Below are 24,678 nucleotides of genomic sequence, written 5' to 3'. Positions count from 1 at the left end.
TTTCTTTTTTTTTTTTAATATATATTTTTTCCACAAAAGGTTGTAACCAGTAGTTACCGTTGTTATATAATACACGTTATAAGCTCCAAATGGAACCACATGACTGGGCGCTTCTTTATTTAATGACTAATAAAAACATTAGGAGCTGCTATGAACGCATAGAAATTCTCGCAATTGAAGACTCGGACAGCATATATATGTACATTCAAAATTTTATTATCATGGAATAGAGTGTAGAAAGCATTTTCCAAGTCAATGCAAATGGCCTGCACAATACTACACAGTGGAAAAAACAAATAAAAGAAATAAAACCTGCTTTCCCCAGTACTCTACCGCCCTCTGTTGGCCGCCCATTAAACCGCAGACTGTAGGTCTAACATCACATATATCTGACAGAATGTTTGGGAGGTCAATGGTGCATTGACAGAAGTGGGGTGAGCTTCATGCCTATGGGGGGAGAAGAAAGGGGGATGGGGCACAGGGAGAGGATTTAAGATCTATTATATACACACAGACCTCTGCCTGGTTTATTATCCATCCTCTTCATTTCATCTGAACCTCACCCTCCTTGGCTGACCCACCCTGATAATCTTCTTTAAACGGACAGCAGAAATGATCACGGATCCAAAAAAAAAACAAAAAGAAAAAAAAATCACAAGTGGACAGAACACCAGACAGAAAATGACGAGAGAGACAAGACACATCCGATACAGCCCTGAGCTGGTCCAGTGAAACATGCGATATTGATAGAACACGTATACCGACTAGAGTTGGACCGCTTGGTATCACATCGCTCTACTACCGGTGATGCTTTATCGTTTACAGTCGAGAGATCGAGATCCTCAGAATCGCTCAAACAACAAACAGAAGTCCAGAACACCAACAGCTCTTTCCTCTAAAGAACCCCTCAAACCCTTTTTCAAAACAATATATCTCAGCGGTGGATAATTTTACACAGAGATTAAACGAGCCCCCTCTGAACAAACGCACGTTAGAAACAAGCCCACAGAACCTCTTTAAATCATTTCAATGTGCATGGTACATCATAAAAGCAGAACCCCGGTCATCTAGATTCATATATATTTTCGTCAGTTTGAAGTCACGAGAAGATACTAAATGTACAATCTTGCTAGGATGACAATCTATACGTGAGAAAGGATCTCAAGAGAGAGAGAGAGCAGCAATCAAATCTTTTTTTTTGTATCCCCAATCCTGTTTTCATGCACTACATAAGAACAGCTAAGACTTCAGCATTACTTAAGTACATCACACGCAATTTAAAAAAGGACTTTACATCAGATCACCTTTTTTTTTTTTTACCTCATAATTATTTTCAACCTTTTTTTTTTTTACAAAACAGAAACAAAAAGAGGAAACGATGGAGAAAATAAAATACATAATGACTACCATCTTCATTGATATCATCATCATCATCATCATCTCTGGAGATCCTCAAGAGCTTCGTGGGACTCGACACAGCCCAGCTGTCGTAAGTATGAACAAAAAAAATGGAGATGGAAGGAAGGAAGGAAGGATGGAGGAGGGAGGTCGGGAGGGTCGTTTGTACTCCAGTGTCGACTAGAACACCACTTGATATGCACAGAGGACTTTGAAAAGGGGAGTCACATGGACAGTGTCAGGGAGGGAACTTTGTTTCCACTTAATAGATTGTAAGTGAATGACTCTTAAGACCTTGAAGTATAAATCAGCAACAGTTGTGCTACAGATAATAGGTAGTCGAGTCACAATGTCTTCTGTTTAAGCCTGGATTAATGTGAGAGCAGAGGCAGAAACAGTTTTTACAAACCATCGTCAGCAGGATAAACCGCCACATTAGTAGAATCCAGAACTTTCTTGCACATTGCTACCTGCTTTTTCTATGACACGTGAGCAACCGTCTCCCTCAAGACTCACGACTGTCCATGAAACACCTCTTTTCAAAAAAAAAAAACATGTCCAATTCCTGCAAACAACACCATCAATTACAGTGTTTATCGATTAGCTCCAGCAGCCATCCAGCTCAACTCTGACAAAACTGCAAATGATAAATTAACCCAGCTGCTCGTGGATTAGCGAAGAGAGCAAGCATCTGTCTTTTTCTTGTTTGTCTGGAGGGAGCTGCCCCTCCTCCTCGCACCAGCAGGACCAGAGTTACAGAAAAACATACTTTAATTAAAAAAAGGCATCTCGCTCTCGTAAAGCGAACAAATTTGGTGCAAAATTGATTCCGACATGAAAGAAACTTTCTCATCTAAACGCTCCTAAACCACTATTGCGCTTCTTTGCCACTTCAAGAGAAGGGGGAGGGAAGGGAGGGAGGGAGGTAATGTGTGGGAGTGAATGGTTTGTGTGTGCGTTTCATTCGACAATCTCCTCAGTTCATCTGCTCAAAAAACTTGTAGGTCGGGTTCTCGTAGCCATTCTGCTGCATTTTAGACAGGTGGCGCTCTTCTGGGGTGACGGCAGCGTCCACCTGAGAGAGACGGAGAGAAAGAGTTACGTTAAAACACATGTTTCCATTAACTTACTTATGATACCAACAAAAGAGTGAACTCCCATGATGCCTTTCTACACACTACTATATTTAGTGACGGCTGACTGGTCGCTACAATACTGCATTTAAACTCCAGCTCTATGTTGCTATATCAAAAGTGACCAGCAGCTGTGTTAGTTGGCTGGGCGGTAAAACATTATGGGAGTTGTTCAGGTCACCAAGTTCTAATAAATGTAGTTAACTGAAACAAGTGAAATAGGTTTTTTAAAATGTTACCCCAACAAGAACGTATTCTTCAGCGCACTACTATGAACGCTTGAGCGCAGCTCGTGGGAACAACACGCACACACCTCTCACATGATTGTAATTTCTCACCTCGATGACTCCGTGGTGGATGGAGGTGTATTGCTTCTTCCTCAGCATCACCAGGGTGATGACAATCACCGTCGCTATGACGACCCCGCCGACCATAAGGCCGATGATGGCTCCCTTGTTGGAGCCCACGTCGTCGGCAAAAAAGACCTGGCGGAATGAAGAGGGACAAACCGTGAGCGACATCGGCGCTCGCTGGGTTTAATCTCGAGGCCACGCAGGTTTGGCTTTGCTGTGTCACAACTAGATTTGTTCGGGGATTACATTGTTTTGTGGGAAATCATTACTATTCATTTGACTGGGGAATAAAGAAGAACATCCTGATTGTTTCTGGTGGCTGCCACGTTTATTATAAATGTTTACTGAAGTTTCTGTCGTAATCCTCGCCTCGCTATAAAAAGGTCATTGGAATATCGTCGGCAGAATTTTATTCATTTATGAGAAGAAGAAAATGAGAAACACACATTTAATAAAGTCAGAGGAGACGCAGCAGAGTCGGAAAATTGAGTCCATGTTCAGGAGATTCTATCAAAGCCTAACATCATTTCTTTGGGGGGGATTTGAGCTTCAAACTTTAAAGTGAAAGCTAGAGTTTGAAATAATGTGTAAAGAATGTGTGTCTTATACTCTTCCTAAATAAAGGAACATCTTATCTTAAAATGATCAACTGGTTTATGAAGCGTCATCACACAGTGTCATATTCCTTAGAGGTCAGTAGGTGGCGCCTAAAGCTTTAAAATGATGTTGGGTAGTATAGCTGGTAAAAAGTATTGATAATGAAGCAAATGGTGCCATCTAGTGGGCCATGAAAAGAAGGCCAGTGGTTCATGAAGCTTCATTAGTTTATCACCATCTAAAACCTATGTAAATATGATGCAGCTCAACGCTGCACACTTTTCTTTCTTATGAAAGAAAAACAAGGACTCCAACTTGCAGAGTTACTGACAGAAAAGTATAAAGAATAATGGGGATCGAGGAGGCGAGAAATCTGATATGTCCAAAAATACAGGGATTAAGGGATTAAATGGTGAGGGTGAGAGCGGCAAACAGACGGATTTGGACCCATATGAGTGGGAGTGAGGTTTTGGGTGCTTCTGTTACAACAAGAAGAGGATTATTGAACTGGCTGGAGCTCTATTATGTTCTGGAAAATGACTTGGGGATAAGGCAATTCATAAAAAAAAAAAAAAAATGAATCGGAGGATTGCAAAATGTGACGCATGCATTTATCGCACCTCGCCACTCGTCTCCATGGGGACGACCTTGGGAGTGTACTGGGACACGGTGCAGCATGGGTGTGTTCGAGTGCGTGTGTGTACTTGTGGCGTCTTGGAGCTGGAACAACCGATTCTCTCCACTTACCAGTTTCTGGTGATGGACTTCATACTCCGTGCTTTGTCTGTCCTCCGTCTCCATCCTCATCTCGGGGAAAGCTTCCATCTTCATCCCGTTCACTGTGGAGAAGAGATCCATTATAGCCGCGTGACTGTCCAGACCACTCTTTAGGCATCAAAGCGGGTCGATGGCGTTGTATGTATTCAGCAGGAATTTGTAATGCAGCCTGCAGCTACCACACAAATCTCCTTGCAGCCACAGCTGGCACCTTAATGGAGGTCAAGTGGAATTCGCTGTGAGCAAATAAGGGCTGAGATGAGCACAGATGGTGGGAAATGACTTGACTTTAGTTTGTTTACTCCTAAATATCAAATGTCTTATTCAAGGGACAAACAACTACACCACATTTTATATAGTAATTTAGAAAACAGCTCAAAATCCCGATAACAGTATAAATGCAGAGATAATTTTACTTTCTTTTAGGTGATCATATAATAGAACTTTGATTGTCTCGCATTAATAAGTAAGGACACACAATAAGAAAATAAGAGGATGTTTCAGAGGAAATCTATATAAAGGAAAGGGAAGTGCTGACCATCAGCGTTTTCGCTGGAGAACACAGGAGAACTCAACGACAACAATGAGAGCATAAGTAGGGAAGAAGTCAAACTAAACAAACTGTCGAGTCTGTAACAAACCTGGTCGTGTGGGAACACCTCGATCAAAACTGGGACGGGAGTCGACTGGTTCAACTGGATGTAGAGAGCACAAATTAAAAAAAAAAAAAGTAAAAATAACTTCCATGATGGAACTAAAGGACTCGTACCTTGGTTGTCGGTGTTTGCCTGGTTGAAGCTCTCAGGGTGGATGAAGCCAACACCAGCTGCGCCCAAGGTTTCCTCCTGGTTCAGGAAGTCTCTCTGTCCGTCTCCCAACTCCTGGTTTGGCATCAGGGCATCGTTGCCGTAGCTGACCCTCACGTCGGTCTGCAGGTTGGCAAGCTGCTGCGCCATCTCCGCCTGCTCCCTCTGCAGTAGCTCTGATTGGACACAAGGTGGCGGACAGAAGATGATGCTTTTGTAAACAAACAAGTGTTCAGTATAGTTTCTACCTTTGACTCTTTAATGAATCAATTGGATCAAACTCCAACTTCCTTAGAAGTCAAGAGTAAAAGTATAAAAGTCATCATGTGGAAATAGCTACTGCTGTTGACTGGCCGTTAACTAACCAATCTTTTCCTTTTTTTATTCATAATTAGTTCAACTCTCAATATCAATTAACTATTTTTATTCGTCAAGTATTTCCCATCAAAATAGACATTAATATAAGATTAAGCGACTGCTTTCTTGGTCACAAAACCTTATATTAAAATAAATTTCATTATAGTGTCAAATCATATCAGAGTTATCTCACATCAGTTGAGTCTGGGTAATTAACCATCAGTGTCAAAGCAGTTTGATCAATATCACAATATTGAACACGTTAAATGCTTATTGGATTTTATTATTGTGCAGAGGAATTCTTCCACCATCCATGTGCCCTGGCAAGGTTGTATTTAAAGGTCACTTCCTCCCTTTCATTTTCCTTTTAGTACAGTACACTCAGTCTCAGACACAGATGCCTGATTGACACTTGGATTCCTATAAAACTCATAAAACAGCCGGTGACTCAGAGGGGGGGGGGGGGGGGGGGGGGGGGAGAATGTGGGGAGATTTATCTTCCTGTCAAACGCTTTCACTCTGAGAGGGAGCAGAAGAATTAGGTCAAATGCCTTTAATGCCCTTATCAACCAAAACAATTAGGAGCTGGAATGTGGGCCGTTAAATAAATCCTCACTTGTAACGTCGACTGTGAATCAGACCCAGAATTTCTAACGAGACTCATTAATGCTTTTGTGTTTTCTAAACTCACCGACTTGGTCCTGGATGTCGTCAGCCACACCGGGAACTTTGTAAAGAAGTCCGAGGGACTGGTTCATGCGCTCCTCGATGACACGCAGGTGGGTCAGAACCTAAAAGGGTGTATTTAAAATGCCTTCAACATTCAAGTGCAGTTTTGGAAAAATGATGCTCTGAAGTAAGACAATTAGAGCTGTCAATCACACTCCCAGTCTTGTACCTGAGGCCGGATCTGAGCCGCTTTCTTGGGATCTACCATGCGGACGTGCTCGAAGTGTTTGAGGGTGTGCTGGCGGTCCTTCTGCTCAGCTCGCACGTACTTCTTCAGCAGACTGAACACATGACGAGGCTGTGAAGCAGACAGATGGTGAAGGGATGCATGCAGTTTTGGGTTAAAAAAACAACTTCAGACTCGTTCTGTATAGCCATTAAAAAAAAAAAAATCCTATCTCCGAGTTTTAATTGAATGCAGAGCTCAAGCCTAAGATTCATCGATAAGCAAGAGCGGTTCGTTACCAGATGGAAGGATTAACTCCTCACACCGTTAACAGTTCTTTAATGTTTGTCATGAAATTCATTTAATTGGTACATAAACGACTGAATATAAACAAATAAACGGTGGTTTATTAACGGTGCATACTACTAGCATTACAGCAGCATTTCTAAACGACTAAAATTCTATTTCAAAAGAGCCACATGTACCCTGGGCGGGTCCTGCTGCAAGGCCGTCAGGTAGCTCTCCAGAGCCAGGCGACGTCGGTCATTGAGCAGAGCCTCGACACGAGCCATGTGTGTTTCCACGAGCTGCTGTCGCTCGCTGGCAGCTTCCTGCTCCAGTGCCTCCACCTTTTCCTGGAAGCGCTGCGTCGAATATGCATCCGTGTCAGTCTTTAACGGCGGAATGAGGTTTGGTGGGGGGGAAACAAACCACCTTCGAGAATGCCTTACCTGGATGACTGCCTTCTTGTCAGCACGGGGAAGATTCTTGGCTTCCCTCTCAGCCTCTTCCCACTCTCTCATCACCTGTCAGCAAACAGAGGAATAAAAACATTTAACAGCAGAATCTTTTAATTGAAGTTTGAAGCAGAATACCATATCTAACACAGGCATGAACGGATAATATTTAAGGTGAAATATCAAATCAGTCTTTTAAGTAAACATCAATGATATGATTTTTGCTTCAGTCACTTCCATTCTCTTCATAATGTTGATTTGATTTGATTTGAAAGTCAATTATGCAGCTCAAACAAAGAAAAGACCTGCAGCTGCTGCAGTTAATTAAAAGTATTTGGTCACATATTGGTGAATCAGTTTTCAATGCCAACATGCCTGGGACATTCTCTCGCGGTGCTTGGCCTCCAGACTCTCTTTGGCCTTCTGGAAATGTGCGTGCTCATTATCGTCGGCAGGCGTCTCCAGGTAGTGGTCCACGGCGTCGGGGGAACTGGGCGTGGCTGTGGGGACTAGACGGAGGGACAATGAGAAAGCATTAAGATGGATCCGAGCCAGTCTTGTGAACACGCAGGGCAAGCCAAGATCAGAAAAGTGGGTTAGTGAGGTCAGCAAAGGATAGGAGCACCTCAGAGCAAATAGAAATCCTTATCTTAAGGCCGTACATCTCGTCATAAGGTGAAGACAAAAGCCCAGAGTTCATTTACATAACCGCAGTTGGAGGCTGACGCTGCAGCTCTTGTGCCCACACAAGCACATGGAACCACTGCTAATGTAGCAGACCAAGATAGAACGTTTAACATCTGCCACATGGAACCAAAACTTGAACTCAACATTTTCTGGACCGTTTAAATTGGTGAAAATAAAGGTTTTATGCTGATTTATGGCATTTTCAATCGATTAATTATCTACAAATGATGATCTAAATATGATCATAAACATATCTAAAAGCCACACCTTACAGCCTTCACAGATATTTTAATGCAATTACTTCAAGGTCCTGATTGTCAAGGCAATAACAGTTGACGATTTCCTTACATTTTTCAGCATCTTGCGATTGTATGTTGTACCATTCTTGCCTACATAGGTAGACGGTAAAGATATGCAAGAGCAGGTGTCAACTACAAGAGGAATGCTGTAATGATATGTTCCATGGCAACGTGACTGGACTCACAAGATTCAAGTAACATCACAAGACTTTGCTATTATACCATGTAGAACATTTTTGTTCTTCTCAATCATAATTCTAGCAGTTTAAGTTGGGAAATGAAGTTTCTCCATGTTTGGAGAGGTTAACATTTTGTTTTGTTTTCAAATTGAGCTACTTGAAATATCTGAAGTGCAACAAATATATTTCACTAAACTCAAGCTCTCGGGGTAGAGTTTGATCAACAGTAGCTAAATAAACAATAGTTGTGATACAAACATTAAATTCATTGCACAGGGTAGAAAAGAAAAGGGCTCTGTGGTGATACGTTTCTCATAGATTCAACAAACCAAATTGAACAAATGACCTATTTAGCTTACAAGTGATGCAACACTACTTTGTTGTGAAATACAGGATGTAAGTTAATGCAGTATTAAGCCCCGCCCAGTCGCCTAATCCTGATTTTTGGCACATCTCGGGTCTAGATTGTTATGTGGCTGATCTGCACAGAGAAACAAAGACATGGTAGGATTGAGGTGAAGTTGAGAAAAGAACATTTTGAGAAGAAGAGGACCCCAACTCCAAAAATCTGAAACTAAATAGAATACTTTGACTGATAAATACAATTAAATGAATTAAGATCTGGATCTTGGGAAAGTGTTTTTTCAGTGAAGGTTGTCATAAAGGGTTAATCACCACTAGTAGAGAAGAAGGACCAGCCAAGAAAAAGTGTGAAAAGAGAACTAAAGAGATGATTAGGATCTTCCAGAGACACAAAAGAAGCGGATGCAAGAGTTAGTCAGGAGCTGGGGAGTCCAAACTCAGTGCTGCCATAAGCAGGACTTACTGACACTGCTGCACACAGACAGGCAGTACTCCTCTGACTCAAAGTTATTCCTGTTGCCTCCGCAGCCGCCGAAGATAAACTGAGCACAGCGGCCTTCCTCGCGGTCAAAGTACCAGCGGGAGAACATGGCCCGACATGGACCGGTCTCTGCGTTGGCCCAGCACACATCTTGGGGGAACACACACCGGGACGTCACACACTCATTTTATATACATAGAGGGAACAGATGCATTTGCTTGGGGTATGATAATACATTTGACAGATGGTTTCACACTCATACAGTGATGACACACAAGACATACACCAGTTATCCAATCACACAAATAAAAAATAATTAAATAGTTGCTCACCTCTGACTACCTCCTCCACAGACTCGGTTGTGGTGGTCGTTGTGGTCGTCATGGCAATATTTGTGGTCGGCTCGTCGTCGTCGGCGTCTTCCTCATCATCATCATCTTCGTCATCATCAGTGAATGTGTCAATGACGTTGTCATCATCTTCAGCATCGTCGTCATCCTCCTCCACCGGCTCCTCGTCTTCCTCTCCATCGCCGTCCCGGTCATTATCCAGAAGGGCCTCTTCCTCCTCATAATCCTCCGTCACAACCACCTCCTGCTGCTGTTGTTGCTGCTGCTGCTGCGGCGGCTCCTGCTCCACCACAGATGGCCGGCTTTCCTCTTGCTGCTCCACTGGCTCCGGCTCTCGCACCATACTGGGAGAAGGAGAGGGAATGTAAGGACATGTTTGGAGCACCAGAGAAGATGTATGAGAGACATATGGAGGGAACATGAGTGGGGGCAGGAAGAGTGACAGAGGGATGATGAGGCTATGAAATGAAGGCATGAGGCAATTGATGTTGGTTCACAGAGGGAAGCGCATCCATAAGCTACTTGATCCGTATACATGAGGGGATCAATGCGCGAGGTTGTGAGTCTGACACACTAACTCACATCACAGAACGACACACCACAAGTTAAGTCAAATTGGAAAAAATGTTAGATTGTCCTTTAAAAAAAACATTTTGTGAAAATAAAATCATGTTTGACTTCAGGAAATGTAATTTATGAGGAAAATAAACAAGTAAAATTAAAGAAACCTGATTTAGTGTATTTGTATGGAAGTATATAAGTTCCATTAGAATACTAAATGGTTTAATTTATAATGTTTTATCCGTTTTCTGGAATAATTTAATTCGATAATTTCTGTATTAAGAGGTTGGATTTTATTACCACAAGCATATTAGTCATGAAAATGTTGGTATAGTAATGAAAATATCAAAAGAATAACCAGCTACTTGATCCAACTTTCAACCTGATAACGTGACACACAGACGATCACATGACGATTTGGAAACACAAGCTTGGTCCTCTTTTGGTATTGTCTGATTGCACCATTTTAAACATTTTTATAATGAACATAAAAGTTACAGGTTAAAAATATTAAATATTGAAATTTAATTAGAATATAATGTATAAAAATATTAAGATTGATAATGTTCAAATTTGTCATTTCAGTAATAAGAAAACAACTACTTTTCATAATAAAAAATATTTAATTCAATTATTCAATAAAAACATTATATGCTTTAAAAAACAATGGAATTTCAATAAAACCAATCTAAATTTTCCCATTAGACATTTAAAATTGAACCATTAAGCGTAACAATGGCACTGATATTTTTCAATGGTTTATTTTGTATTGTTACTTATGAAGTTACAGTATAAAAGCCAAGATTCTCCACCTGTTGTCAGAGTAGTCCGTCTCAGCTCCTCCCCACCAAACGTCAGAGTCATCTGCATCCTGCTCGGTGCTGTCTGCGTCACGTACTGCCTCGGTCGGGCAGCAAACAAACTCCACACCACGGAAGCGATCGATGCCACAAGGGAGCAACATGCCATAGTCATGGAGATTCATAGTGCGATCCCCGCAGGACTGGAGAAGGAGGTAGATGTTTAAGTGTATTGCCATACCCCTCTGGGTGACTTACATGAAACATAAATCATGAACAGAGAAGCACCAAGGAAACTCATGCAAAAATAACACGTCTAATTTGGCACATGCATGTTAAAACGGTGCAGCTACACTCCCTGATGACGCCGATTATCCATCTGTTGTTGTGCGTCTGCGTTTAGGATAAACGCCTGTGAGCATCTGTTATGCCTGTTTTAACCGTCTTGCTGACAAAACACGTCTTCGAGCTGCCACACATGCATAGGTGTCCGTGCAAGTTATGTTTTTAATGTGTAGCTGGACAGCAGATGCGTGTGCTCACTTCTTTGGCGACGGTGTGCCAGTGCAGATGACTCTCACACTGGTCCATTCTCTCCTGATGCAGGAACTTGCACTTATCGGGTACCAGGAGTGCGTCACTCACAAACTCCCCCACTGGAACAAAAACAGTGTTAGTCTGTCAATTTAGAAAATGACTGCTTTAAACCGTCTTACCCAGGCAGCGGTAGGGCACCACAATGTGCATGTGGCCATGGCACTGCTTGCGTCCCTTCTTGCACCAGTTCTGGATGCTGACCGGTTGGTTTGCCTCGACCACGTTAGTAATCTGGAGCTCTGGATAAACCTGAAAACACAGTCAGCAGTCTCCATGGATATCTGGTAACAAAGGACTTCCCTGTGAAATGTGATCAATTTGGGAGAAACGGGGGTCAACAGAATCTCAGGTTCAACTCCACACTTATCTTAAGATAAGTGACTTACATTTATGATCAATACATATATATATATACCAACTGCCACTTAGCACACACAATGATGGAAAATCTGGTGATTCTAAGACAATGTTGACCAGGTCTTATCCTTGACCACGAGAACAACAGAGCGAGTGGATCTGTGGAGCAGAAACGTGTGGTCAAACACACAAGTCTGATCTCCACTGAGCTTGTAGAGGAGTCACGAGGACTTAAGCTGCTTGAGTATTCTGCCACAGTCACGCGGCCAAAAGGGAGGATTTGCTGAATACAAACAAACCTGACGGCAAACTTGACAACCTGCTGGATGTCGTCTCCACTCTTCTCCAACTAAAAGACGAAGACAATACCTCCCAATGATCCCGATTACTCCACATTTACGCTGTCACATTCAGTAAAGAATACACAGTTAATTGGGGAAAAACTTCAGATTTTCATTTATGAGAGTGGAATATAATTAATCCAAAAAAAACCAAAGATGTGTTGTGTATACACGTTTCTCTCCACTAAACAACCGTCTAAATCTCCACAAAGAACTAATTCAACTCCAAAACAGAAGGAAGAATATTGCCATTCTCCGCTGGGACTTTATGGGGAAAACAAAACATCAATAGAGATGAGGCGCAAACAGCATCATATGCAATGACAACATTAACAAACAGATGGTTCCTCTATATAAGAGATTCAGTTTCTGTTTTGTTTTTATTACAGCCATTAAAACATATCTATATGCACACAAAGAAACCTACACTTTTACTTGAAATTCACTTTATACATTCAAATGAATCCAAGCCTGGAATGCATTCGTCTTATGCTACACATTGGTTGCCCAATTTTTTCAAACCAAGAAGCTGTTTTCCTCAGTAACATGAATTTTCTGCTATTAATGCCTATGATTCGCCAGATTCTGCAAGTGTTTTTTCATAAAAAAGTCTTATCATGCATCAAAACAATGTAAAGTACTACAAAACTGAGAGTGGTTTCCCAGCGATGTACAGTGCTCTCAGGAATCAACATTAATCAGACCATGACGCTGTGTTAGAGAATAATAGCACTGAGCATCTTAACAGGATTACTAAAAGAGCATTCTGAAGATGACTGGTTCGTGGACAATGAGTTGAAAGCATTACTGAAAGACTGATACTGTTACATAGCTGTATGATGTAGCCCAACTAGCATACGAGAACACAGTGGATATTTAACACCAAAACAGTCTCTATTCTTTATACAGACGATGCTGGCGAATCACAAAAGTGGATACTCTTACCTCTTGGCAGTACTGCAGGATGCCCTCTTTAGTGGCGATGCAGGTCTTGCTACCGGAGGGGTCGTGTTCCCACTTGCCAGTCTGCACGTTGATGTGCATGTTGAGTTTACCACAAAACATGGCGACCTGAGGCTCCGCCAGAAGACCCATAGACACATCTGTAGGCACCTGAGGAGATGAAAGAGAGGTTTAGACTGATGTGTTGAAAATGCTCAAAACAAACGATGCATAAAAGATTTTACAGATACACAGCACAACAAGAAGAAAGGATGCGAACATGTTAACATTACCATAGAAGGTTTTGACAGATTTCATAGTCGTATACAATTATGACGGCATACACGTTATATATTATCGTTTGTTATCACTTTCTGGTTCCACTGCCAACATGAGAACAATGGAGGCTTGTTAAAAGTATGTGCAGCGTTTGCCAGCAGGAATCTCTCTAATATTCAAGGCTCCCGTTTTTTAATTCCTGGCAATTGACATGGTCCACCGTCGACTTGCTCGAAGAGGAAGTTCTATTCTGAGGAGCAGTCAAACCTCTCACTGCATTGTACAGAAAAATGAGTCGGAACAAAAAGGAGCAGCAACACCGAGCAGCAGGGGGGCGATGGAGCCTGCGTGAGGGAGGAGAGGGGCCGCTGCCATTGTGTGCTTCCTAATCTTGTTAATGGTTTAGAAGGCCCTGGCAGGCAAACAAATGTGGTTTTATGAGGCGGATGCCATATTCTTTTCTCCTGACAGACTGTGAGACGGCTGGACTGAGAAACTAATGAGGACTGCTGACGGAATACACTCAAATCTTTGGGTCCGTTTAGTCCCCATATAGGAGAGACGGGGCAAGATGACGCCTTTATTATATTCCATTTATATAGATACCGGCTACTTTTATGTCTACACTTATTTAAATTGTGTCTTGGGAATTGAGTCGTCGCTTTTTTTATCTGCAGAGAGCGGGGACAAAATTATCCATTGCCTGCCGACTTAATGAGAGTTACATGAGAAATAGAAAAATAGGTTGCCTCCCGACTATATTACAACAACAAACTGCATAAATGAATCATTACACGCTGCTTGGATGCCCCGGTTACATTTATCAGGGGTTGACAATAAAATGAATCGTGCATAAAAAGCACCAAACACTGATTATTTGGTGATCCGTGTTTTTCATTAAACATGAAAGCTTCACAACAAATGAACGTTGAGGCTTCCAAGAGGAACAAACAAAGTAAATGTGGCGATATAATCAGGTGATAAGCCCTTTAGTCTTGCCAATACAAACTGAATACTTGTTTTCATCGAAATGTAAACAACAAGGCAGTTATTTGAGGTGTGTAGATGTCAACATAGACTGTATATTTGACAAGCTGCAACTCACAGCTGCCGTTTTATTTGCCGTTTTACTTCAGGGGTGTTATACAAGGAGCCAAAAATCTTTTTGCACAGACCGAACAAGATGTTTATTTACCAACGTGTCTGTAACAGGAAATATGAATCCGATTGCAATATTGTCCAATCCAACTTAATTATCTCGGTTTGTCTTTCACCACAAACTCCCATCAAATGTATTCCTTTCAACATTAGCTCTTCTAAGAAGTCCATGTACAATTATTGACATCCTTAATCATAAAACCCAGGCATCTTTAGAGGTCACCATTTAAACATGAATCTACTTCGAGGCCATCATCCAAACTGCCTGATAAATTGACTCTGTAGGAAAGATTTGGCCCCCCGTCCTTAAATTAGGAGTTATTTTGGCAAGCTCATCATTTTGGCCAACAAAAACTCTACATTGAGAAGCTTGAAATGTTTGCTAATAAAGAGGTAAATAATTATTCTGAAAGCATGAAGACTCGTTTCTATGTTATTATTGAAAAATGAAAGAGAATCATTCAAAATGCAAGATATTTACTTGATCATCACAAATAGTCTATGAACAAAAAAAACTGAAGAGCATGCATATATTTTGATACACTAGTATATACAGTTGATTAAAACAAAAACAACATCTAATAACATCTTCTCTGCACTTGAAACAAGAGTAAAAGGCAGAACACGGCACAGGTTGGCTAGTAAGCGTCAGCTGACATTCAAATACTAATATCCTGCTCTTTTGGTTTGCAAATCGAATCCATCCAATCCTAAATCGCCCTCCCTCTCCCACCTTCAGCCCATCTACAGCCATCTCACTTCTACTCCATCTTCTGCTGAGAGCGAGGGGAGGTGGAGGCCTGGGCCGTGGCTGCTGGCTTATAAATCACTCGCCGCCTGATGGCAGCGGCAAGAGAGGGAGGTGGAAGTCTACGACTGAACAATAACTGCGAGGGCAGGAGACCGGCAGAGATTTGGGCAACAGATGAATTGGACAATAAGCCTTCAGGCTTGAACAGAAGGTCAAACACATTGTGAAAGAACAGAAATGATGAGGGCATGGAGGGACAGACTGATAAAAAAATATGAAACGCTTTAATGGAGACAGAATGAAACAATTCTGGCGTCACAGCATGCCAGTTTACAGAAGCTCCTTCTGCATCAATAAATATGCCTGATAAATCCATTAAAAAATCCTGTTGATAATTTCATAAAAGCTACAATAAATTAACAATATTACATTGTCTTTGTGGGAGTGTCCAGGAGTAGGTTTTATTTCTTCTAGATAAAGAAAGGCAGTACATAAGTATCTGAAATTAATGTAGTCAAGTGTTCAAATACTTGTGGTTGTACGAGGTTATTAATTAGATCGAAAAGTACATATTGAAGTGACCACGTGTAAAGAGGAAGTACCACTGATCCCTAGACGTATCATGGCATCCTAACACCTACTGTAGCAAAACCAAAAAGTCTTAACCTATGAAGTTACTAAAAAGCTGCAATACAACAGAGAAACACACAGAGTGTGTATTCCATTAGTGGTCATTGACATGGCAACCATTGTCCGACATGTGAAAGATTTAGTTAGTGTTTTGTCTGATTAGGGCTCGGCAAGTGATCTGGACAGCTGTCCCTGAGGTAGAGCTGGGCGGAATAATCTGGACACTTTGGATTAAGGCAGAAGGCTGGCCAGAAGAAATGGCCTTCTTTGCTCACAATCTGGCTAAGAGGGACGACACTTTTACCACTGATATGAGCTTCTTAAAGAGGATTTAGGGCAACTCCTTCATTTGTGCCGAATCAAAAACGCCTCATCATGCTCCGTTAATATAATATGCAAAATACAAGCCGAATAATCACATCTTACTGGCACAAATTAAGGAAAACTATTTTTTTTTATTTGCGATAGGTTTTAGGATTAAAGTCAAACACCAGGGTGAGATGCAAGTGGTAAATAAAGATGAAGCCTTATATTTTGAGATGGTTTTTACTGGACATGGCTCCTGTGGGAACTGGTTCTGTTGCGCTATTAACTTCGCACTCTTATCTAAGCCGCCCAGGCCTGCCACGGGGAGTTGGACGAAGAGGGCGTTGTAAGATCAAGCTTTGTTCCCGTGGGACCGGACTCCCTGGGGAGGTCAATGCGTTGCTACAGCAATGAAGACGTACACTGTCACATCTTGTGTGCTTCCACTAAGCACCTAGGGAAGCACTTCACTGTGAAGCCTGGAACGTTACGTTCCACCGGTGAAACAAGTCATAATGGCTTAAATAAATGTCCGATTCTTCAGTTAATCAAAACGAGAAAATTGTTGTTTGTATAAAAAAAATGAATTTAATGCTTGAGAGGCAAAATAATGTGCCTCATTTTTAATCACCGACAGATTAATCAATTATCTTAAATTTAATTTATTCATCTTGCAAAGCCTGCTCCTTTTCTGACAGATCACCGTTGGAATATTGCAGTGTGGTGGCACAGTTTAATAAGACTTTAATAAGAATGGGTTTTAGCTACTTCTAGTATTGCACCGAGTATACGACAGCCAGACTTTCTGACTTCACACATGCTGACCTGAATTTAAATTGCAGGCGAATTAAAACCTAGATATTAAATTACGAGCTACTGGACAAGTGTGGGACAGAAAAATGTCAAGTGGGACCAACTCATCCTCAGTGGAATCAGTAGAAATTACCGTTATCTTTCGGACCACATGCATGGAATTACAGAGGCTTGGGCGAAACATCAAAGTGAAAAAGTTTGGAGTTTTCAGGTCAAGTTTAATTTAACTGATACTGCAGTTCACTCCCAAAATCAAAATGTGCGAGAGAAGGAATTGGAGAAAAACAAGCCATGTCCAATCCTGTCCTGGAGAGACTCCCTTCCGATGATTTCAAATATAATGAGGTAAAAAATACATCCAGTTTGTATAATAATTACAACAATTAAAGCCACAAATCAAATGTTCAACCATGTATAACAGGACCTACATACAAGCTCTTGATTTCCAACATTCACACAATCTGGTAAATGACAAACAACAGAAGTGCACTTGGAGATTATGTAAACCTTAATCCACATCTAGAGGCAAAGCAAATGTAATAAAATTGGATTTTCAGATTATGGAAAGATGTAAGATGTTGACATCGACCTCATTAGCGGTGCAATTTTTGGGCTTTATTCTAAAAGAAACTTTATATGGAATTTACACTTTAAGATGCTTGAGTAAAATCAGGGACCATTTAATAGAACTTTCCATCAGCGAAGAGATAAATAAAATCCGGAGTACAAAGAGTTAATGTCCAGGGCTCTTACGAAGACTAAACAGGAAGTGAATCCAAAAATGTAGAAACACCATTTTCTAGAAGCTAGACTAGAAATGTTGGGCAGGATTTTATCAGTGTATAGTAGGAAGAAGAAATGGACATCAAATTCTATAGAGTGAAACGGAAAAGCTGGGGAAGAATGGGGGTGACGGGAATAACCGGCTAATTATAGCGCAAAACCCGCCACCTGGGGAAGTCTTGAACACCATGGTTACCATGGAGTACTGGGTGGAATCATGGAAAGAGATAACCGGGAGGAAAAGAGCATGATGTCATTTCTGTCAGCGAAGGAATATTGCCTTCGAAAACAAGGGACCCTCCTGGGTATTTTTGTGTTTGTCAGAGCGAGAAGCTACATACAGACTTCATCATCTGCTGGACTCTACGTCCAGTCAGCAACATCTGATGAAATCAAACTCAATACGAGGCCAGAGCAGTTTCTAACAGCACCCAGTTTAATGGAAGAAAAGTGTCAATGCCGCAATAAAAACACGACGATGATGAAGACCTGCCCAGAGAAAATGTGGCACTCGAGTGGTTTCCAGAAAGATGCAGAAAACCGTTAGTTGGAGAAATTCTTTCCATGCAACAGCATTATATTTAGACATTAGGATCTATTACTTTTATGATGATGAAAATTAGGTTTGATTTAAAAGTTGAGTGAAATTAAGAATTTCGAGAATGTAAAAACATTGAATCTTCCCCCTTCGCCTTCCCTGACAGTCACAGTTATTGCCGACTAGCCGAGTGCTCCCTCGACGGCCCTTTGGCAAATCCAAGGATAGAAAAAGATAAACAGACGTACAGACCTACTGTAGAGAATTTATAGCTATATACATTCAATGGGCTTTAGGCTCTAAATCCATGTTAATAAGAAACAACCCTCAGGAGTAAACCTAACCATATTATGAAGTCAAGCTCAACCTTGGAAACACAGAGATAGGACTTCTGATGCGTTTTCATGATTACTCAAGTGTAGCAAATTGTTCTTTTGTCATTATTGTTGAGTATTCTTTATAAAGCTGTCATCTTGCTGCAGTCACTCGCCTTAGTAACATACGAGTGAATTTTTCATGACGACACCGACACTGACTATTTATGCATCATGTATTCAATTAGAATTAGCAAATACGTTGTAGTCGTTTTAATCAAACCATTTTCATATCATTTTTCATTGTAAACAATTCAACCTCCCATTGCATTGAATAGTTCATGAATAAAAACTGAAAACCACTTGGCGACCATCACTATGTGCAAACAGTTGTAGACATGCAGCCTTCAACTATGACACACACACAATTCTTAAAAAAGTCAGGTTGCAGTGACTCAGTTTTAAGCTGATTATTAAAATCATTATTCTAGAAAAGGCTGATTCAGCAACAGGGAAATGAAGATGGAAATGGGTTTGTAGAAGATTTGCTGATATGCAACTTTTTGGTGGAGAATGAGGAAAAAGACATTTCTTAATCCAACCAAGAGAAATGTTTGACTCTTACCGCTACATACATTATAACGGATTGAGAATTGAACACAGTAGATGATGTCAAGGAGCTTGCGTTTGACTTGACCCGTTTAGGAGAAAATAAATCAAAAGTCTTAGCTATAACTAAAACACAGTTTGACTATAATTATTAAAAAACCCATGTACTTCTAAATCAACAATGTTTATAAGAAGACAGGGGTAGGACTGACTGATGGAGAACGTTTTCAGATAGTGAACTTCGGTAAGAAACTAAGGCTTTGGAAACTTAAGATAGGAAGGGTGGCACAGAAGGTAATAGAGTGAGGTAGTAATGAAAGCATACTTAACATTCCGATGTTTCTAGTACTCCAATGACATTACCTTCGACGAACCTTTTCAGAAAACATCTGCCAATTTTAATCAGACCTTCACAAATACCTCTGCATTCTTTCAGAGACGAGAATTCACTTCACAAAGAAGCCATTGAGGCACAAAACGGGAAAGTCAAAGGTCCCATGGAAAAAAAAACCCAAAAGGGGGTTATTTAACAAGGACAACTATTTTAAATTAGATTTCTAATTTACCGAGTTATATGAAATTCACCTCTTTTCAATTTGGAGAAAAACAAGAGTATTATAAAAAAGGTGTCCTTGTTGTTCAATCCGATAAAAGAAGACTTCACGGTGTACTCAGCAAACATGCGGGATAATGAGAAAATTGGATAAAGGACAGAGGACAAAAGCCAGAGAGCTTTTTAGATAAACTCCCGTCACTTCCTATTGTGGGGAGAATATCCAGAACTATTGTCCTACCATTTTATGCTTATTGTGAAGAGAAAAGATGACACAATGCACGCATCTACCGTGATGTGTGTTGGAGGGTGGAACACAACAGCTGAAGATCAGGGTTATAAGGAAGGACCTTGACAGATGTCGCGGCTCACTAATTGTGGTTAAAGCTTATTAGTCCAGCAAAGAAGGTTTGAATTAATTGTCCCGAGTCCCTTTAAAGAAATTGAAAAAAGGTAAGCTTAGGCAAGAAGAAAAGAAAATTGCAACACATCCCAAATAAAGACTCTGATCTGTGATGATAAGCTTTAGTATTTGATGGAGCAGTAGTCACAGAATGACTCATTGAATACACAAAAGATTGACAGTTTTAATACTGCCACACCACAATTGTTGTGCAACAATTAGCCTGTGATCATACAGAAATACTTAAAACACCCCCACTCCAAACAGGATGGGTGACTAACCCCTTTTGATAATTTGGTCTTTCCTTAAAATTGCTCATTTCTACCATGAAAATGCATTTTAGAGGTAAACAAAATTTTAACCATTTAAATAAATGTATTATTTTTCAATTTAGCTCAGGGAATATTATGACTTTACCATGGGACATGGGTAATAGTTAGAACTGATTTTCTATGAATAAGAAGTAGTGAGTGTTCCATCTATTCATGTACCGCCATCCTGCCATCGAGTTTGCGTAAGATGTTGCTTCCTGCATTTCCTGACATCGCAGCCAAACAAAAACATACCCTTGACCAGATGTTAAATGAACATTTGCCATCAATTTCTTTTTGAAGGAATAACCTTTCAATTCCAGGTTAAATCGACACATTAATTTTCACAGAACCTCATTCAGCAACTGACATCATAAGGTAAAAGTTGACATAGAGCATACTTATAGAATTATAACCTTTTGGTTATTTTCACTTAATTACAATTACCCAATTATAACTATTCCAATTGGAATAGGAATAAGATATAAATCCATCTACATTTAATACAAGCTGCATGGTATTTGAGCTTCATAGATGATCCTTTCCTCAGTTTTATTTTATTGGGTCATCATTTCTGGACTGATACTTTCCAGTTATCATGCATTGTCTGACTAATGGATGAAATTCTCAGGGCGGATGCAAAATGTAACAAAAGAATATTGGGAGTCTGGCTTATATCCTCTTTCAAAGGATAGAAACTGCAGTGTGTGAGCAGCAGAAAAGGTGCCAGAGACCCACACCGACAGTGCCAACAGGCAGAATGACATGAATGCTCACTGAAACAAGAAAAAGGCTGGTCCTGCTCCGTCTGAAAGACTGCAGTATGCACACTAACAGAGTGCTTGCAAAGATCCAACAGTTATTTCCCAAGGATAGTCAGATACACAAAGGCTGGCATCCAGCTCCCACGCTCCACACCAAAGACTCTGTGTTAAGGGCGGGCCAGTCAGGAAAACAACTTCCTTGAGCTCTATGGAAGTGTGACTTCTTAATGTCACTACGGTCACAAGTGCCAACTTTTGATTAAAAAATACTTTCAGATGAAATTCTGCGTGCGTCATTCCAAATATTTAACTCTATTATAACTTCCAGTTTTTATGACTTTGACATTTGCCCAGATCAAAGAGTTTGATTATCGTCACAGGTCTAAACAATGGATTACAACAGAGACGAAACTCTTCCTGACGGGCAGCCACAAGCAATCATTCCCAGTTTCCTGATTACAGGCACTTCATAGGAATAAACCATGTTCAAAGCTGACGGAGTCAGACCAAAACAACCCGACCGTAATTATCGGCCTTACGACTGTTCATCTCCATTGGAAAAAAGGGAACCAGAAAGCCATCTGAGCCCCGCCTGAATCTTATCTTCAAGTAGACCTCAGAACAGTGTGGCTACACTATTGTCACAGTCATTTTCAGGACGGGCTGATGCACCAGAACATCTATAGCGAACGCTCAATTCCTAGTAGGGCTGCTGCAATCTATTATACTGTCTGTGAATGAAGTTAGTGATGCGTTTTATGTTCCAACCAACTCACTAACATTCTGGAGCGGTCCACTGCTGAACATGCAGTCGCACAATAGGCAATCAATGGTGAGCGACAATAAGTACAAAATGAATCCTGCCCGAGTCACCCAAGAGTGGTACTACTATGACTTTCTTCCGGTTGACTGAACGCCTCACTTCATTAAGGAGACTCCAGTCACCCCTACATCTAGAATCTTTTCCCTTCAGTCACTACCCATGGTGCCAGACTGTAGGTCTGGGGAGAGCGTTTGATTGATGGGTAGATCAAGACCAAAAGATCATTCAAGATCTCCATCTAAAGAGGTGTATCACCTCCATCCTGAACAACCAGCAGAAACAGATCATCGGCAAAAAGTAGACGTGGCGAGTTTCTATAGTCACCCGTGTGAAAACACACTCCATCCTCGCTGAACCGAGAAATACTTTCCATTAAATTGTGATAAAGGGCAGCCCCGTCAGTCTTATCATCTGAACCGATTCTTGGAAACGCAGACGAGACCGACACCAGTCACACAGATAATATGTGTGAAACTCATCAGTTTTGTCGACTCATCCCTCCTTTTCAAACTTGAATTGCCGTTTTTGTTTTCTCCATTCTTTGTGGCAACTTATCCAGAGGCGTTCTGGCTTTTGTTGCATTCACTGGCTTCGTAGACAGGGATTACAATTCAAAGAGTGAGTGGCAAAAAAAAGATTAAAATAATGGAAAAACCTAGTTTAATGTATAACCGAGTAAATTATGAGTATTAAAATAAAACCCATAGACATTAAATGAATAATTACTAATGCATCAGTTTTTTTTTTTCTTCTTGTTCTTTGTTCTTGTTCTTATTTTATTTTGATTTATTTTTTATGAAAAATTGCTGCATTTGCTGTGGCTAATTGGAAAAGAATAATTTCCCGAAGGAGACCTCCTGAGGGATCAATAAAGTTCTACCTACCTATTAGATGTAATTAATGAGTAGTAAACAAAATATTGTATAGGGCCATGTGATCAACAAAAGGTGAGCTCAGATTAAATTTAAAAAGGAGTTCTTCTGCATTTAACATTGACCTTTTAAATGAACAAACTAAAAGTGAAACTTCCATGATAGTGAGAGTTGTCAGGGAAGGACTTGTGACCTGACCACAGACAGATGTGGTCAAAGGAGCCACTTGTCAGTGCAGAAGTGGAAGGTTCATGTATTTAATACACAGGGAATCCAGATTATACAGGTGTGTGTGTGTGACAACAGATGTAATATAACTCTGGTTTGCTTTTCATATGCATAAGAGAACTTGGTGTGTTTACAAAGGTAAAATCCAATGATAGGAGGACGTTCATCTGTTATGTATGAATCCTGTTATTGACGTGTTAACATCCACATTCCTTAGGGATAAAAAACCTCACACGCACACGTTTAAATATAAATCGATAATGATGCATTCATATGTAGGTGTAACACTTCGTTCGCCACCAATAGGGCAAAGAAATCCCGGCGAGTTCCAACAATGCCAGAGCAGATCCTGTTAGCTTCCCGACCCTCCATAAATGCTGCAGTGCACCGCCGCCATCTTACTCCTCCAGTCGCCACACACCAATAATGACTGGATTGTGCCTTAAATTCATTTTAATGTATCGTCCATTTTTAAAACATAAACCATCGGATCACGTTTGATATTTTGTTGTCTTTAAAAAACACACAGACTGCTTTGTTGAAGCGTTTTTTTCGTGACAAACACGCCCACAATGTTGGAATTAGCCCTCGGGACACGAAAAACGACACAATACGATCATAGCGACTGTCGTGATTTATAGAAAATAAACATCTATAAACTGATAAAATGGCGTGTTTTGGTTCTTAAAACCTCAGCACGGGTCTCGATCGTTGCCTTTAGGACGACAAAGAAATGTAACGCGTAAGGTTTACATAAGTCAGTGTCTTGCTCAATAACATCGAGTTCATAACATGCGTTGTTTATACTGGAGCAGCAGGTGTGTTGGTAAATATATACATTTATTTTAAAACGTCGTGAAAATAAAAAAATCTGATAGAACGCCTGGGAACGTTTTTAAAGCATTGTGTACTTAGTGACTCGGTTTTGTTTTTCCCGAAATATACAAATACCGAGATTTTCGCTAAGGAAGCACGGGTAGTTAAACAGTAAATTTATAATAAATATATTTTTTAACGATTTATAATACATTCCCCATTGTATGCATCGAGTTAACTCGTGTGAAACAGTCTACTTCCGGTTACAGCCTTCGCCGTAAACGCGAAGCAGATTTTAAAATTTGACAAATGACAAGTTAATGCATACAATTGTACGTTAGTTGATTAAATGCAATAGTTGCGTTTGATCAAATGTTTCTCTACTACCGCAGCCAGTTGCTTAACAAATGAATAGCCGATTTACCAAAAAATACGTCTTACTTCGATAGGCTACAGTCTGTAGCTTCCGCCTCGGTTGCCGCTAGCAGACCATGGCCGCCACAAGACGATGGTAAATAGCTCACGTTCTCTCCAAAAATAGACATTTTCTTACCTCGGCTGACAGAACCGTCGTGGCTACAGCCAGCAGCAGTAGAGCTACTCGGTCCCCCATCTTTGTTTCGCACAGACAACCCTCCCAACGGCGGCGGTTTGACGGACAGTGTTGACTGTGTGTGCGTCGGGTGCCGGTGACTGTCGGTGTCTGATGGGGAGAGA

The 24,678-nt window shown here is 40.8% G+C and overlaps 1 protein-coding gene across 2 annotated transcripts; it reads right to left on the bottom strand.

Annotated features, from left to right (window-relative positions):
• Positions 1 to 196: 196 nt before the first annotated feature.
• appa (amyloid beta precursor protein a) lies at positions 197 to 24,673 on the bottom strand. 2 transcript variants are annotated; one of them, XM_087791706.1, is made up of 17 exons: positions 24,515 to 24,673; positions 13,014 to 13,181; positions 11,490 to 11,619; positions 11,317 to 11,429; positions 10,786 to 10,976; positions 9,395 to 9,756; positions 9,045 to 9,212; positions 7,429 to 7,562; positions 7,048 to 7,122; positions 6,802 to 6,960; positions 6,320 to 6,448; positions 6,113 to 6,212; positions 5,028 to 5,240; positions 4,900 to 4,953; positions 4,229 to 4,320; positions 2,870 to 3,016; positions 197 to 2,473 (listed from the first exon to the last, which is right to left on the bottom strand). In XM_087791706.1, the coding sequence occupies exons 1-17, from the start codon at positions 24,572 to 24,574 to the stop codon at positions 2,375 to 2,377; spliced, it is 2,394 nt and encodes a 797-aa protein (XP_087647832.1). In that variant the 5' UTR covers positions 24,575 to 24,673; the 3' UTR covers positions 197 to 2,374. The 2 variants fall into 2 exon arrangements, with proteins under 2 accessions (XP_087647832.1, XP_087647833.1); XM_087791707.1 differs by lacking the exon at positions 9,045 to 9,212.
• Between the last annotated feature and the right edge of the window lie 5 nt (positions 24,674 to 24,678).

The sequence above is a fragment of the Callionymus lyra genome, chromosome 5 (assembly GCF_982586985.1).
Source record: "Callionymus lyra chromosome 5, fCalLyr1.hap1.1, whole genome shotgun sequence".
NCBI lineage: Eukaryota > Metazoa > Chordata > Actinopteri > Syngnathiformes > Callionymidae > Callionymus > Callionymus lyra.
Note: the sequence above shows the minus strand (reverse complement) of the source record. Positions and strands in the feature narration are given on the sequence as shown.

Bases quoted from the DNA above. Each gene is read 5' to 3' on its own strand.
- appa (XM_087791706.1), bottom strand. From the start codon at position 24,574: ATGGGGGACCGAGTAGCTCTACTGCTGCTGGCTGTAGCCACGACGGTT. The intron at 9,213-9,394 runs GTGAGCAACTAT...TGTTCCCCCAAG, and splicing joins TGTGGAGGAGGTAGTCAGAG to ATGTGTGCTGGGCCAACGCA. The intron at 4,954-5,027 runs GTACGAGTCCTT...CTCTACATCCAG, and splicing joins GGCAAACACCGACAACCAAG to TTGAACCAGTCGACTCCCGT.